This window comes from Pezoporus flaviventris, unplaced genomic scaffold (assembly GCF_033815535.1).
Source record: "Pezoporus flaviventris isolate CSIRO_AGI_PZ_B2104156 unplaced genomic scaffold, CSIRO_AGI_Pfla_v1 ptg000029l, whole genome shotgun sequence".
NCBI lineage: Eukaryota > Metazoa > Chordata > Aves > Psittaciformes > Psittacidae > Pezoporus > Pezoporus flaviventris.
The window spans coordinates 9,296,083-9,309,871 of NW_026892577.1; the positions used below are offsets into that span (position 1 = coordinate 9,296,083).

Here is a 13,789-nt window from a genome sequence, read left to right on the forward strand (position 1 = left end):
GGAACTCCTTGAAAATGTGACTGGCTGTATCACTCTAAAATGTACTAACCTGATCATCAGCTAGCGTCAATTAATATAATCCATTGATTTAATGAGAATTCTGCTGGGCACTTTTTACCTCAGTTTAGAGTCAAATATAAAACTTTAAAGAGTAAAGCTAGAAAGATGGCTATTTTTTTGTTGAAATCTTCAGAAGTTCTTAATGAAAACTTTCATAGGCCAGTGGTGAATTATTTCTCTTTTTTTCAGGGGACACTCTATACTTACAAACCTGCACATAGTGGAGAAGCTGTCAAAATTCTGGACACATGCAGAAGTTGTTTTCTGGCAGCCGATTTTCTTCCAGGGAACAAGTACTGTGTGGTAAGAAACAGTATTCTGTTTTATATATAATAGTGTCTTTTTTCAAGTAACCAGTATGTTGCTAAGGCCCAGAATCTAAAGCGTTGCAGAGATTGGGACTGTTCTGATATTTGTTACAGAAGTAAATGGCAATAATTCAGGTATGGTCTATAAAGGGGTCAGAACTTGCCCTAGAATGCAGGGTAGATAATTCAGGGTAGATTGCTAAAATATCATATTGGTTCTGCCGCTGATTTGTGTCACTCACTATGTTCAGGAACATAGCTGAGCAAAAGGTGGATTCAATTCAGGAAATAGATGTTGGAACAAGAAATTCCTATTTATCTTTTCAGCCTTCAACACAAATTGGACCAGCCTGAGAGATGCCTCTGTTCTGGGTCCAGGGACAAAAAAGGTCTTACTCATCTGTCCATTATGAGAAATTACTTGCTTTCCTCCTATGTCTTTGACTACTGCCAGACATATTTTAGTCATCAGTTCATCTCCAGGCCATCAATTCTTCAAGTAGCCAGCCTAGGAACCTGGGGTCTTAATCAATTAGGTTTGATGAATCTGTTGTTAACATGGGAATCTTAAGGTCCTTTCCAACCCTAACTATTCTATGATTCTATGATTCTATGGGAATGGTAGGTTTTACCTTACTCTCAATAAGCAATGTGAGGGTTGATTGATCTCTAGCTATACTTTACTGTGGAATTAGAAAAATGCCTGTATACAAGAACTCAAGCTCCACTATGATATATATCTTTTTTCATGTGGGAAAACAAGACCTGTTCTTAAGTGCTTTCTTATGCAAAGAAAACTATAAACAGGTTTTTCTATTGCTGGCTGAATGGTGGAAGTGCTAATATTGATCAAGCTTTCATGTTTTGTCCTAGATTGTCTCATTCTGCTTAAAGACCATTCCTGCGACCTGCAGCAATTAACAAAAATTGTTATATGTTTTCCTTAGGCAGGTGCCCCTTGCAGCAACTGGACTTAATGGGAAAGCAAGATAATTGCAAGCAAAACTAGTGGCCTTTGATCTGCTATGCTCAGCCATTAGCTGAATTTATATTCTATAGGAGATCACCAGTCACTTCCAGGTTATTTGTTTATTCCACCCTCCTTTGACTGTGTTTTTTCTCTCTTCAACAGTCTGTAACAATTTCAGGTGAAGTACAAGTTTGGTTGCTGAAAGATGGAACTGGCCTCAGCAAGCTAAACCTTGATGTTCAGGTACATGTAACCAGGAGCTTATATAGTGACTGATACTTAAAGTTTTCTCTAATAGTTTTGTGTTCATAGCATAATATCCCACAGATTTCTATCAAGCAGTGATAAGGAAAGCTCAGTAGTGTCTTTAAACAGCCCATGAAACAGATTTAAAAAAGATAGTCTTCCAGAATGTTTCCTTGAACTAATTGTGTATTTAACCCAGCCATAAAGCAGAGGAAACATTTCAACCTAATGTCCTCATGATCTGTCTTTAAGCACATATTTGTAAATAATAGTCACAATTTTTATGGTATTACTTCATTACTTTTTAAGTTTAATGAGTGTCATAACCACAAGAAAAGTTTCAGGTGTATAAAAACTAAATTCCATGACTGATCTGAGAAGCAGATTTTAAGAATTGAGTTGATATAAGTATTTCAAACTGTTAGTGCTTTGCCCTGATTAAGGTGCATTCAAACCCTGAAATCTGACATAGTAAGAAAGAAGATCACTTTCTGTTACAGCTGTACATGTAACAATGCGTTCACTGTTTTATTTAGGTGGAACTTCTTTCACTTAAAATCTGGATAGTTGATTTAATTTTATTTTCTGGAGAGCACAGAATTCCCTGTTGATATGTAGACACAGAGCATAGGTAAAATCCCTGTGATGTCTCTAAAACTTTGTTTGTGTTTTACATAAACCATTTCAGGTTTCTTCTCCAATTTTTTTTAAATAGTAAAAGAAAATGGGTACTGACATGTAGGATAATATATAGAGAGATATGGAACTGTTAAGTATCCTTTACTTCTCAACTAGGCAACTGCTATGGCTTGCTGTCCCTCCTCCAACAGCGTTGCTGTAGGGACCAAAAGAGGTCAAATCTATTTCCTTGATGTTACGGAAGCTGAAGCTCCACGGGTCATTCACAGAATTTTTGTTTCTGAATTTCCAGTGCTGTCTTTGCAGTAAGTATCTTGTTACAAGGGCAGGAATATTGTCAATTTGTTGCTTGAGTAATGCTGTTAAACAAAAAAAAGTTTTTATTCTAAAAATAAATAAAAATATTTTAACAGCTTCAATTACTTTAATTGCTTGCAAGAGGAGTAGTAGCAAGATTTGATATGAGAAAAATAGAATAAAACCTGTATTTTAAGAAGCTTTAACTGTGCACCAAGGATACTGATGTGTAAGATACTTTCTGACAGATCCCCCCAGATGCAGTAATTACACACAATTCCATGTATCTGAATTTAGAGGGTTATTTCTCACTGAATACAATTTTGAGGTTTTATGAAGTTAAGTTTAGGCCTTTTGGTCATCCATTCTTATATAATGGGTTTTTATTACCATTGCTAGTTACTCATTTGCTTACAGTTCCAGAATTTACCAGTCTTCTTATAATTAGATCGAGTGATCTAAAAGGCCTTTTTGTTTGGCTGGTTTTTGGTTTTCCAGCTGTTGAAGAGTCTGAGATTATTTTACTTCTACTTTTCATAAAATAGAATGGATTTTGAACTGTTAAACTTTAATATAAATCTGTGTGTTATTTGGAGACTTAGACATAATCTCTTTTCACAGTTACCTAAGCTAAACCACTAAAAATGCATACAGAAAGCAGCTTATTCGAAGTCAAATCAATGCAACCAAAGACATGGCTATTCAAAATAATTTAAAAATCCCTATAGGAGTTTTATTTTTAAAGAAGTGAATTTCAAAGAAAGATTTCATGGAGTTGTTAACTCAGGTGCTATGGAGTATTATTAGCTTCAGATTGACCACCTACTCAATTAGAAATTGCACTGCACTTTGTAAACCAGTATCCTAAAAGCTGAAAATCCAGTTGCATTTATGCCCTCAGTGAAGTCAGCAGAGATATGGGAGCGGAATTATTTGACCCTTTTTATTGATTGTATTGAACTGGGGTTTCCTTGGATTTATATTTTACCTAGTTATGATCAGAGTGGCCAGTTCCTCATCGCTAGAGCTACACAAGGACACATCTTTATTCTAGATGCCCGGCCTTCAAAGTTATTCAAAGTTCTTGGATATGTAGGTAATATATGTAACAACATTAATTACTTTGTGTTTTCACTATTTATTTGCTGCATTTTAAGCATATTTGCTGGTCAGACTAATCCACTTTCCTTACTTTTTTTGAAGACTAAACATATTCTTCCCACCTATTTCCCAACCATATTTTGCCCTGGAAAATCTGTATACTTACAGATCGTATCTGTGCATATAGATCTTCCTCATAATTTTCAGTACAAAATACATTATTTTATCATTTTCATTGGTTTGACAAATATAGTATTACATCTCCTTAGAAAATTTTCAGAATTTGCCTGATCATGTTCTCATTGTCTGGCTGGCTTCTTAGAGGAGGCTTTTCTATGCTTTATCTGGCAGTTACCAGCAGACAGCCTCCAAATTGCTACAATTCAAGCTGCATGTAAACTCAGCTTTGAATGTTTAATGTAATAATAGCACACTGGTTCTTAGCATTCTCAGCACTCGATGCCTCAAGCTGAAGTTTTGTGCATGCAGCACTTTCTGAAAACAGGCTGTGGCTTGTCTGACATTTTAATGCAAGTTCAAAACTGTGTGGTTGACCAGAGATGTATTCTAAAGAGAGATCTCATTTTGTTTCACGTGGTTTCTTAGTGAAAACAATACTACCATGCTTCAGTAACAAATTGTATTGGTGTTCCCTACCTGCTTCAGAGTTGGCAGGTGAAGTGCTGGATCTTTCTGTACTTTCTGACTTCAAGAGTGACTTAGTTGAAGTGGTGGTACTTCTTAATGTAGCAGTGGTACAGCGGGCAAGACTGGAAACCTTTTGTCTATCTTCAGCACTCACAACAGGTAAGAGTTGAAATACACACTATGTGATATTTTTCTAAGACAAGAACATATTGCTATCCCTTAATACAAAATACTAACAATCTTAATCTCTTTCTTCATCTCATCTGTATATCCTCTGGGGGCATCATTTTTCATGCTATCTGTAAACTTAGAGTCAGCTGAGTCAGTTCAGCAGAAAGACTGTGATATTTTGACGGAAGGCTAAGGAAGGAGAGGAGTAATTCACTTTCAGAATCACAAATCCACAACTTGACTACTACTACTACTACTACTGGTTGTTGTAGTTATTATTATTAGTGCTACTATGTGGGCAATGCCCAAACTTGGCCACAAGGAGGCCTTGAATTTGGCATCACCCCTATGCAGACTAGCGTATCAAGTGTTAAGTGGAATTAGCCTCAACAGCCTCTTCAGATAATTATTAAAGGTATATAATATATCATCAAAAAAAGGTAAAGGTTGATATATTTTAAAAAATCATGATTACCTGTGTTTGCTGTAGCTTTTCTGTATAAAAGCACCAAGGGGAAAGTCCACTGTATATAACAAATATTAACTTGCGTCTGGATAAGGAACCTGGAAGAGACACATTCAATAAAAATAATGGCACTATGGGGAAAAGGGGAGAATTAAGGAGACTTAAAAATGGTGCACTTCCATTCACTTTCTGGAAATCTGGCCCTGTATATCTTCAGCGTGCAATGTACAAATGTACATAATGGGATATCACAGAATAGCTATTCATAATCTGGCAGTAAAATGAAGGGAACTTGTTAGTCTTTCACTAAATAAGGTAACCCACGTTAAATGCTCCAATACTGTTCATGATTTGTTTTGTAAATTCCATACTCAGCTGTGAAACAACTCAGTAATGTGTTTGTGCCGTTCAGGACATAGGTGTAATATAGCATTTTAGAAGTACTAAAGTGAGAAAAAATGGACCTGAGTGTCATGAGTGATCACAGAGCTTTTAATTGTGTCTGATATTCTAGGAATACATCAATTTGGGACACTTCCTGAAATCAGCTGGGAAACTAATTCAGTTGTCATGAGAAGGCTTAAATGCATTAACTTAACTAAGGCACAGTGCAGGCTACTATTGCTCTTTGTGTCCTCACCATGCAGCCAGTGCAGGACAGACTTGGTTGGCAGTGGCACCATATACTTCCAGTTTTATGTCTTTTCCATCTCAGAATTTCTAAATCAGTATAGCTTGAAGTTTCAGTGATGTCTTCTACCTATCATGTTAAAGCAAAAGGCATTCTGTGTTCATTATTAAAATGCTCTTTTTATGTCACTTTACTCTTATTATAAGCAATTGAATTGCTAACAAAGCCTTTTGCAGAAAAAACTGTAAAATTGTTAGAAAGCCTAATGTCATGCTTTCTAGTTATTTATATTTAGTTTTTAAGAGGCCTTACAATTTACAAACTTTTTAAAAAGTAGTTTTCAATGAAGTTAGTATTTTTTTTTAATCGCTAATGTTGGGCTTCTTTTTATGCCTATTTTTAAACATAAAATGGGGCTTGATTTTCAAAGTTGCTAAAGATCTACAGTTATTGCATCAGTCTTGATTTCAGGTGACTCTTTAAAGCTCAAATTAAGGAAACAAAAAGAATAAAATGCTCTTTTGAAGATGTGAAGTGTTTTAACCAATACTACCCAGGCTATTTAGGCAAAGATGCCTAAATAAGTTCTAGATGAAGGCAATGGTGACATGAACCTCCACGCAAACTAATTAGCACTGCTTAAATAATACCCAAGTAGAAGGGTAAATCAGTGCATACAAATTGTCACATCACTGTGATTAAACTGTTTCTAATACTTCTTTAGAGCTAGTAGTAGACTTATCCTTCTGCTTCACTGCTGTGTGCTATACCAGCCAACCCACAGAGTTAGTGTTAAAGCAAGATAGCAATCTCCTCTTTGAAAACTCACATCGTGCTCACTCCTTGCTGAGATTGTTTTTTTATTATTACTTTAGAGATGAAGCACCTGCATTAGTGGTAATGATGCCTCTTCCTGGTTTTTTCTCCATTAATCTTTTAGATAATGATAAGTATGTTAATGCACATGGAATGTTTAATGGTAGTGCCATTAAAATGAAGCGATATGATCTGGATTACTCTCTGAGTTCAGCAGTCAGGTTGAAGGATAACACTGTGTATGGCTACTGCACCTGTGCACCTTTCATCTGTAAATACCGTCTCTCTGAAGAGGTAATTCTCTGATGCTGCTTTATTTTGGGTCATGGTTAAATACCAGTGAACAAAAGCTGTGGGTGAAGTGAATATAGTAGGATATTATCTTAAATCCCCTCTGCACTAAAAAAACCTACTCCATCCACAAACATCAACTTTCAGTATCCTACCACCTGCTCAGAAACCTGGCAAAAGCAATCTCCTTTTTCTATTACAGAAAAAGCTAAATAGTTGTTCTTAAAACTCACATGGCTTGCAGGCACTTCACATGTAGCTTCTGTATTGGAGCTGTGCTTTTGTGTAGGCTGCTGAGTAACCTGAATATCCAGTTATTGAAGGAACTGAGCCAATGTGAGTCCATGACTCTAAGATGCAACTGCAAAGCCAGGCCAGCCCTGCCTCGCAATGAAGTAGTGGGAGCTTCAGGAAGCCACTGTCATTGACTGTTGATGAACTTCAGCTCTCTGAAGCTCATAGGTCTCCCTCAGTTTAAGAGTTAGGTCAAGCAAGAAGATGAATTCCAAGGGTGAGCATTCCTCTTTGTGATGTCTCTTACTTCCTGAGCCAAGAAACATTAGGCCCAAACATACTGCATACAGACCCTTTTGAAGAGATGAGAATCAGCAGCATAGCAATGGTTCAGCTTCCTGAGCTCAGAAATCCAACAACATTTGAAACTGCACCCGCAAGCTCTCACTAGTCTTCTCAAAATGGCATAGATATTGCCATCATCTAAACTGCTGCTAACAGTTTGGCTTTTTTGACAGAACATGTCAGAAGATTCATCAGTGTTTTTATCAGAAAAGAGGACTCCTGGCAATCAGTTGGGATCAGGTTTCCTCTGTTTATCACCAAACAGCCGGTGGCTGGCTTCAGCAGCAAAGGACGGTGTTTTGCTCATCTATGATACCTTTACTATGGTAGGTAGACATCTAGGCACAGGCTTTGTTTGGTTTACATGGGAAAGAGGTGTGAAAGCTACTTCAAGTGAAGCTTCTCTTCACTTGAATATAAGGTGTTCCAAAAAAATTTATGTCGAACATGAATTGACATAGAATTATACAGTAAAATTGTTTTTATAATGAATATGTATACGATCATACAAACTGATTTCTTCTTCAATATATCTTAGGGCAGATAATTTTATTACTCTTATTTATATTCTGCAACATAAGTATACTATGAACTTGTGCCATCTGTAGTCAGACTTTTAAAACTCATAAATCCTAGTCTTTTATGTACTTTGGATTGACTTTTATCTAAAAGCCAAGAAGTGTAATTTACGGACATATCCTATTAGAAAAACATGTTTGCTGACACTGCTTCTATGATTTTTCCAGGATATACTTGCTCAAAAGCATTGTCACTCACATCAAGGAGGGGGAATCAGATCCGTGGTATTTTCACTGGATGGCAAATTCATCCTCGTTAATGGCAAAAGTGATGGTGCCCTGGTGTGTCTGAAATGGAAGTACGTATAAAGTGGCAGACCAATATTGCTGTAAATTCTTTACATCCTGACAGACTAATTTTTATATCTATTAGTGAATCTAGACTTCCCATTTATTAGTCTGAAAGTAAGGAGAAGAATTGTCTAGATATAAAATCACTCATCTTTAGAGGCTGTGTACCTAGCTCATGAGAAGTCTAGTACTTTGGGTATGGTTGCAATACAAGATAAACAAGTGTCTTAGTGTTACCCATAGTGAGTTTCTTACCATTCTCAAATAAACCACCTGGAAGGGGTTCTCTGGGAATGTAAGGGGTGTAATCTCATGAGATACTATTTTAACTCAGTTATTAGGAGACATCACAGCTTTAATGGGAATTCAACTTTGGCTATAGAGAACTCAGCAGACATCAGGAGTAAGAGACACTTGAAACTATAGCTTTTCTGTAATATATATGTTACAGAAATATATAACAATTGTTCAGGTAGATGCCTCTGCCAGAGCAATATTTCTAAAATGGGTAATCCATCTTTTAGAATTTATAATTCTGTGGAAACTTAATTTACTCAAACAATACTGAATCATATGGAAAAATATTGACTAGACATTTTTAAACAGCTTAATAATAATTGTGTTATAAAGATAACAACTAAAAATATTTAATACTTTGTTTGTTATCCATAATACATATACAATACATCAGTTCCCTTTCTGTTCACTAGGAAGTTAAAGAAAACTGAAGTTAAGGAAGCTTCTTCTTACTGGAAATCTCTTCTGGCTATACTGAGCAAGTCTACTTCAAATGAAAATGCTTTTTTAAAATCTATGGCAGAATGGCAGTTTGACCCAGAATCCAAATTAGTATCACTTCCAGAAGAGAAAGTTAAGGTATTTTCTTTATTGTTAAGGGGGGAAAAAGTTTGATCATTATCCTTAAATTACACATGATAAAACTGTCCTCCAAAGAAACTCTGATCCTTTCGTAAAAGTAAAAGAATACCCCTGAGGACAGGTTGAATATGCTTAATTATTAATTTGTAGAATACTATTATCAAGGAAATGGAATAGTTATGTGAGGATGACATTCAGATCATCAATTTCACTTAGTTTCTTCAGCCACAGAAAACTCAGTGAAAGTCAGTTTCTCCTCATATGAAATTATGTGTCATTCCCAGTGTGATGTTACTACTATACATTGTGTGTTACTAGTCATATTTTTCTGCTGGAATCAGGCAAAGCAGTGATTACAGAGATTGGTGCAGTCAGCCTGTTTCAGTCGTCAAATCATAGAATCATAGAATAGTTAGGGTTGGAAAGAACCTTAAGATCATCTAGTTCCAACCCCCCTGCCATGGGCAGGGAAACCTCACACTAAACCTGTCCAACCTGGCCTTGAACACCACCAGGGATGGAGCATTCACAACTTCCCTGGGCTACCCATTCCAGTGCCTCACCACCCTCACAGTAAAGAACTTCTTCCTTATATCCAATCTAAACTTCCCCTGTTTAAGTTTGAACCCGTTACCCCTTGTCCTATCGCGACAGTCCCTAATGAAGAGTCCATCCCCAGCATCCTTATAGGCTGGAAGGCTGCTATGAGGTCTCCACACAGGCTTCTCCAGGCTGAACAGCCTCAATTTTCTCAGCCTATCTTCAAGAGGGAGGTGCTCCAGTCCCCTGATCATCCTCGTGGCCCTTCTCTGGACTTGTTCCAGCAGTTCCATGTGCTTTTTATGTAAAGGATACCAGAACTGCACACAATACTCCAAGTGAGGTCTCAAAAGGCTTCACGTTATATCAAGGCTTTGCAGGATCAAATCGGGGGACTGGTTAGGGAACAAAAATGTTGTAATGCTCTGGAATCTGGTGGTGGTGCTTTTAATGTGAGTCCATTTTTTATTTCATCTCTGTCTCTTTCATTCTCTCTAAGTATCTGAAATGGATGTTTATATCCTTAATTTCAGGAGGCACCACTTAAATCTTCCAATGTAGAGGTAACAGAAGAAGATGGAAACATCACCACTTTGTATTCATCTGGAGCCATTGACATGACATGGATAGGTCAGAAAATAAAGAAGGTACTTTCATAAAACAAGAATTAATCAAAACCAGAATTTTCAAGAGTCAGTAGTGATTTGCAGTGTCAAATTATATGCTGTAAAGAAATCTAGTTTCTAAAGCTTTTCTGACATTTGGACCTCTCTTTAAGGCATTGCAATCTAGACTTTTAGAAATTCTAGCTCAAGGTTATAAATGCATCAGTGAAAGTAGGTAGCACAATAGGAGCTCTGAACAAAAAAAGAAAAGTCAGAGAAATCAGTTCCTTTAGAAACTTGTTAAAACTTTCTTCTTCTAAATGTCAAAAAATTGCATGGAATATTATTACCAGAAACCAAGCAGCGTTCTCTTCTTCCCAAGGGCCAGAATAACAAATTCTACTGCACTGATAAATCAATACTCAACAATATGACATTAATTACAGAACCCCTGAGGTTTATTTCAGGTTAAGGCTGAGGTATGTTATGTAACCAATTTTTTTATAAGTAAAAGTGCATCAAAGATTTACAGAGAGGGGATTTAGCACTTTGTGAGCCTGGAAACTGCTATGTTACTGCTAGTATAGATTTCTTTTTTCCCCAGAAATGTGAATTTAGGAATGCTAGGAGTTCTTTCTGATATGAGCCAGAGCTGTGTATTTTTGTGCAGCTTTTGAGGTTCAGTGATAGGACAAAGCAAAATATCATTGCTTTCTGAGTGATTCCAAGAGTGACTTTCCAAATTATGATGCAGTTTCCTAAGTGGCTCCGGTCAGTCTAAGACATACTGCTACTGAAAGTGGCATCTCCTTCATCACTCCCCCAGACATGTATTCCTGTTCCTGCTTTGATGCCGGTGCTCATGCTTTGGCATCTCTGCTGGGATTTTTTGACAAATCCATGTGATTGTGCATACACACGAGTACCACATGATTATTAGTATCAGGTAGGGATAGGTGATGAGAAGCAAAGGTTGAAGGCAGCAATATGGTTCTAGGTTGTTTTAAGATGCTCATTAATGTCCTAAGAGACTTGCATGTGACTGTTAGAGGATGGAGTGCATCTGAGGTCAGAAGGATACATCCCTTTCTTTCAATCAATAGCTATAATCTTACTTAAAGCTGTAAATTTATTTTAGAAAGCAAATTCCAGAAGTGCAGACTATTTGCAAAATTTTCCCCAAGAGATGAATTGTCAAGGCTGTAGGGGCAAGAAACTTTCACTGCTTCCAGAATGAGTACCAGATGTTTTAGTTTACTTGTTTCTTTAAATATGCCACAGGAAATGCTTAGTTACAATGAAAAATCTGAGGAATACAAAACATTTAACAAATTCTGGCAGTAGGCTTTCTGCAGTTCAATGTTTATGTAATCATCACACTTGTAATTACTTCTTCCTTAAATTTTCTTTCCTTTATGCTATGTTGCTGTACAACCAATTTACAACGTGACCTGGTTGTATAATCTTCTTTCTCTTGAGCACTTCAAAGAATCATCCTATTGAATTAGGATTATGTCTGTTTCAGTTATTAATCCTTTGGAGATTTGTTTTCTGTACAGATGTTCCTTTAGATTATTTACATATTTTTTTCTCTCTTGTCTATTTTTGTCTTTCAACAATATATTTGATGTATGTCAGGTTATGAAAGAAGAGACTCGGAGGTTTGGTAACCAGAAGAAAGAGCTGGAAATGGAAGTAGAAAAGCTGTGTGAAACTGTGAGTTTCTCACAAGGGTAATGGCTCAGCTTTCCAGTTTCCTTTACAAGTATCCTTCCTTTATGGCCTCTATTCACGTTCAAATTACTTTTTATTCCTTATACCTGTTTTTAAAAAAAACAGATTCAGAAAATGATGCTTGAAAATGAACAGGTGCCAGACACCGAGAAACTAGAGCCACAGGAGTTCAACCTGGATATAGAAGAACAGGAAAAAGCTCAAGCAGAGGCTGAACAAAAAGTGATTATGGTATGTTAGAATGGGGGGAGAACAGCTTAAAACTAGAAGTGAAAAGGAGAAGGAATGATTGAAGAGCAGAGGAAGATCTCAAAGTTGCTGTTTGCTGCTGAGGAGGAAAAGTTGAAAGTATTTGTAGCAGGTGAAGCTGCTGATGCGTTGCCAGTTGGAATAGGATCTATGCCAGAAACTGACACTGGCCTTGGGCACATCGCTTAAGCTCTAGAACGCTTTACTGCGCATATAAAATGATGCCTTTTAGTAGTATGGAATATAGTTTTTGGAGAACATAGTTGCAATAGTCTAAGATAACAAAATCCTGGTAATTCATTTCATCTGTTAGGATTCATTCAATAACTCAGTAGAAATTGCCCATATCTTGTTATTTTGCACCACATCATGCTATTTTCTGTATCTTGAAAGACTAGGAAGGAGATTGAGATGGAGAATTTAGCCAACCGCTATGTGCAGGATGTCATCAAACGTGAGTGCTGGGATGCTATGTATATAAAAGGACGTGCAGTTAAGGTAACCTCTGCTTTCTAATTCATTTTCTGCAGTAGTTTCTTGATTCTGTAAGACAAAAATAAATAGAAGTATAACAGATTTCTGATTTATTGGCATGGGAAAAAACTTACTTCTCAGGGCTCATGCAAATCTTTTATTCAGTTCATTTTGTCTGAGCCTGGCTGATTTTGCCTTCTAAGGTGGATAAGAGTGCTGGTAAGCAAATAAGCAACTTTTGAATTCCTTTGTGCCAGAGAATATCTTTATGCAGTGCTGCTAAAAGGAGAAGTAATGTTCTTTATCTGTGTGCAGTCAGTATGACTTCTGCTACACAAAACATAAAGGCAAAATTTAACCCTGATTTTGCCTATTTTAAACAGAGGGAGATTGGTCAAACTGATGATACTGGTTTATCTCAAGAGTGGTGAAAGAACAAGTCACTTAAAAAACCCAAACTCTTTCTAGTTGAATTCTGTGGATAAAGATTTTAAGAAGTCTTTATAACTGTTCAGTATTCCGGTATTGAAAAATGAATTGATAGATGCTATCTGGAGGACTTTTTACCTTAGGATTTTTGTTTGGGGGTTTTCTTTGTTTAGTTGGTTTTTGGTTTGTTTGTTTTTAATTTGAACAGAGCTTCCATACGCCTCATGAAGTGAAGAATTATCCATTGAAGAAACGTAGTAAAGAAGAGCTGGAAACATTGGAGAAAGTTCTCAGGTTAAAGAAGGTTGAAACAGCTGATGTTAAGGTACAATTGCTTTGAAGTATTGCATAAAGGCATATTCAGGATGTTCTGAGTTGGCGTCTTTCCCCTTTTTCACATAGTTACATTTCTACAATCCATTTTCTTGCTGTAGAGATCATAAAAAAAATAAAATTAAAAAGATAAAATAAGATTAATCATAGAATCCCAGGTTGGAAAGCACCTCAAGGATCATCTGGTCAAATTTTTCTGTGCAAACACAGTCTAGACAAGATGGCCCAGCACCCTCTCCAGCTGAATCTTAAAAGTATTCAATATTGGGAAATATTGAGGAGATTATTCCAAAGGCTGATTGTTCTCATTGTGAAAAATTTTCCTCTAGCATCCAACCAGAATCTCCCCAGGAGAACCTTGTGCCCATTTTCCCTCATCTTTTCCGTATGCCTCCTGTAAAAAAGGGAGTCTCTGTCTTCTTTGTAGACACCCTTTAAATACTAGACCATGCTG

At 36.7% G+C, this 13,789-nt stretch overlaps 1 protein-coding gene across 3 annotated transcripts in view; it reads left to right on the forward strand.

Moving 5' to 3' along the window:
- CFAP43 (cilia and flagella associated protein 43) overlaps positions 1-13,789 on the forward strand; it is a 48,076-nt gene that overhangs the window by 17,011 nt on the left and 17,276 nt on the right. For all 3 annotated transcript variants that reach the window (XM_061458820.1, XM_061458821.1, XM_061458823.1), the window contains exons 10-23: positions 250-363; positions 1,501-1,581; positions 2,380-2,528; positions 3,513-3,616; positions 4,288-4,428; positions 6,478-6,647; positions 7,397-7,549; positions 7,970-8,100; positions 8,803-8,968; positions 10,045-10,158; positions 11,755-11,832; positions 11,956-12,081; positions 12,493-12,597; positions 13,211-13,327. In XM_061458820.1, the coding sequence (XP_061314804.1) occupies positions 250-363; positions 1,501-1,581; positions 2,380-2,528; positions 3,513-3,616; positions 4,288-4,428; positions 6,478-6,647; positions 7,397-7,549; positions 7,970-8,100; positions 8,803-8,968; positions 10,045-10,158; positions 11,755-11,832; positions 11,956-12,081; positions 12,493-12,597; positions 13,211-13,327 (1,749 nt within the window). The remainder of the gene's footprint in view (positions 1-249; positions 364-1,500; positions 1,582-2,379; positions 2,529-3,512; positions 3,617-4,287; positions 4,429-6,477; positions 6,648-7,396; positions 7,550-7,969; positions 8,101-8,802; positions 8,969-10,044; positions 10,159-11,754; positions 11,833-11,955; positions 12,082-12,492; positions 12,598-13,210; positions 13,328-13,789) is intronic.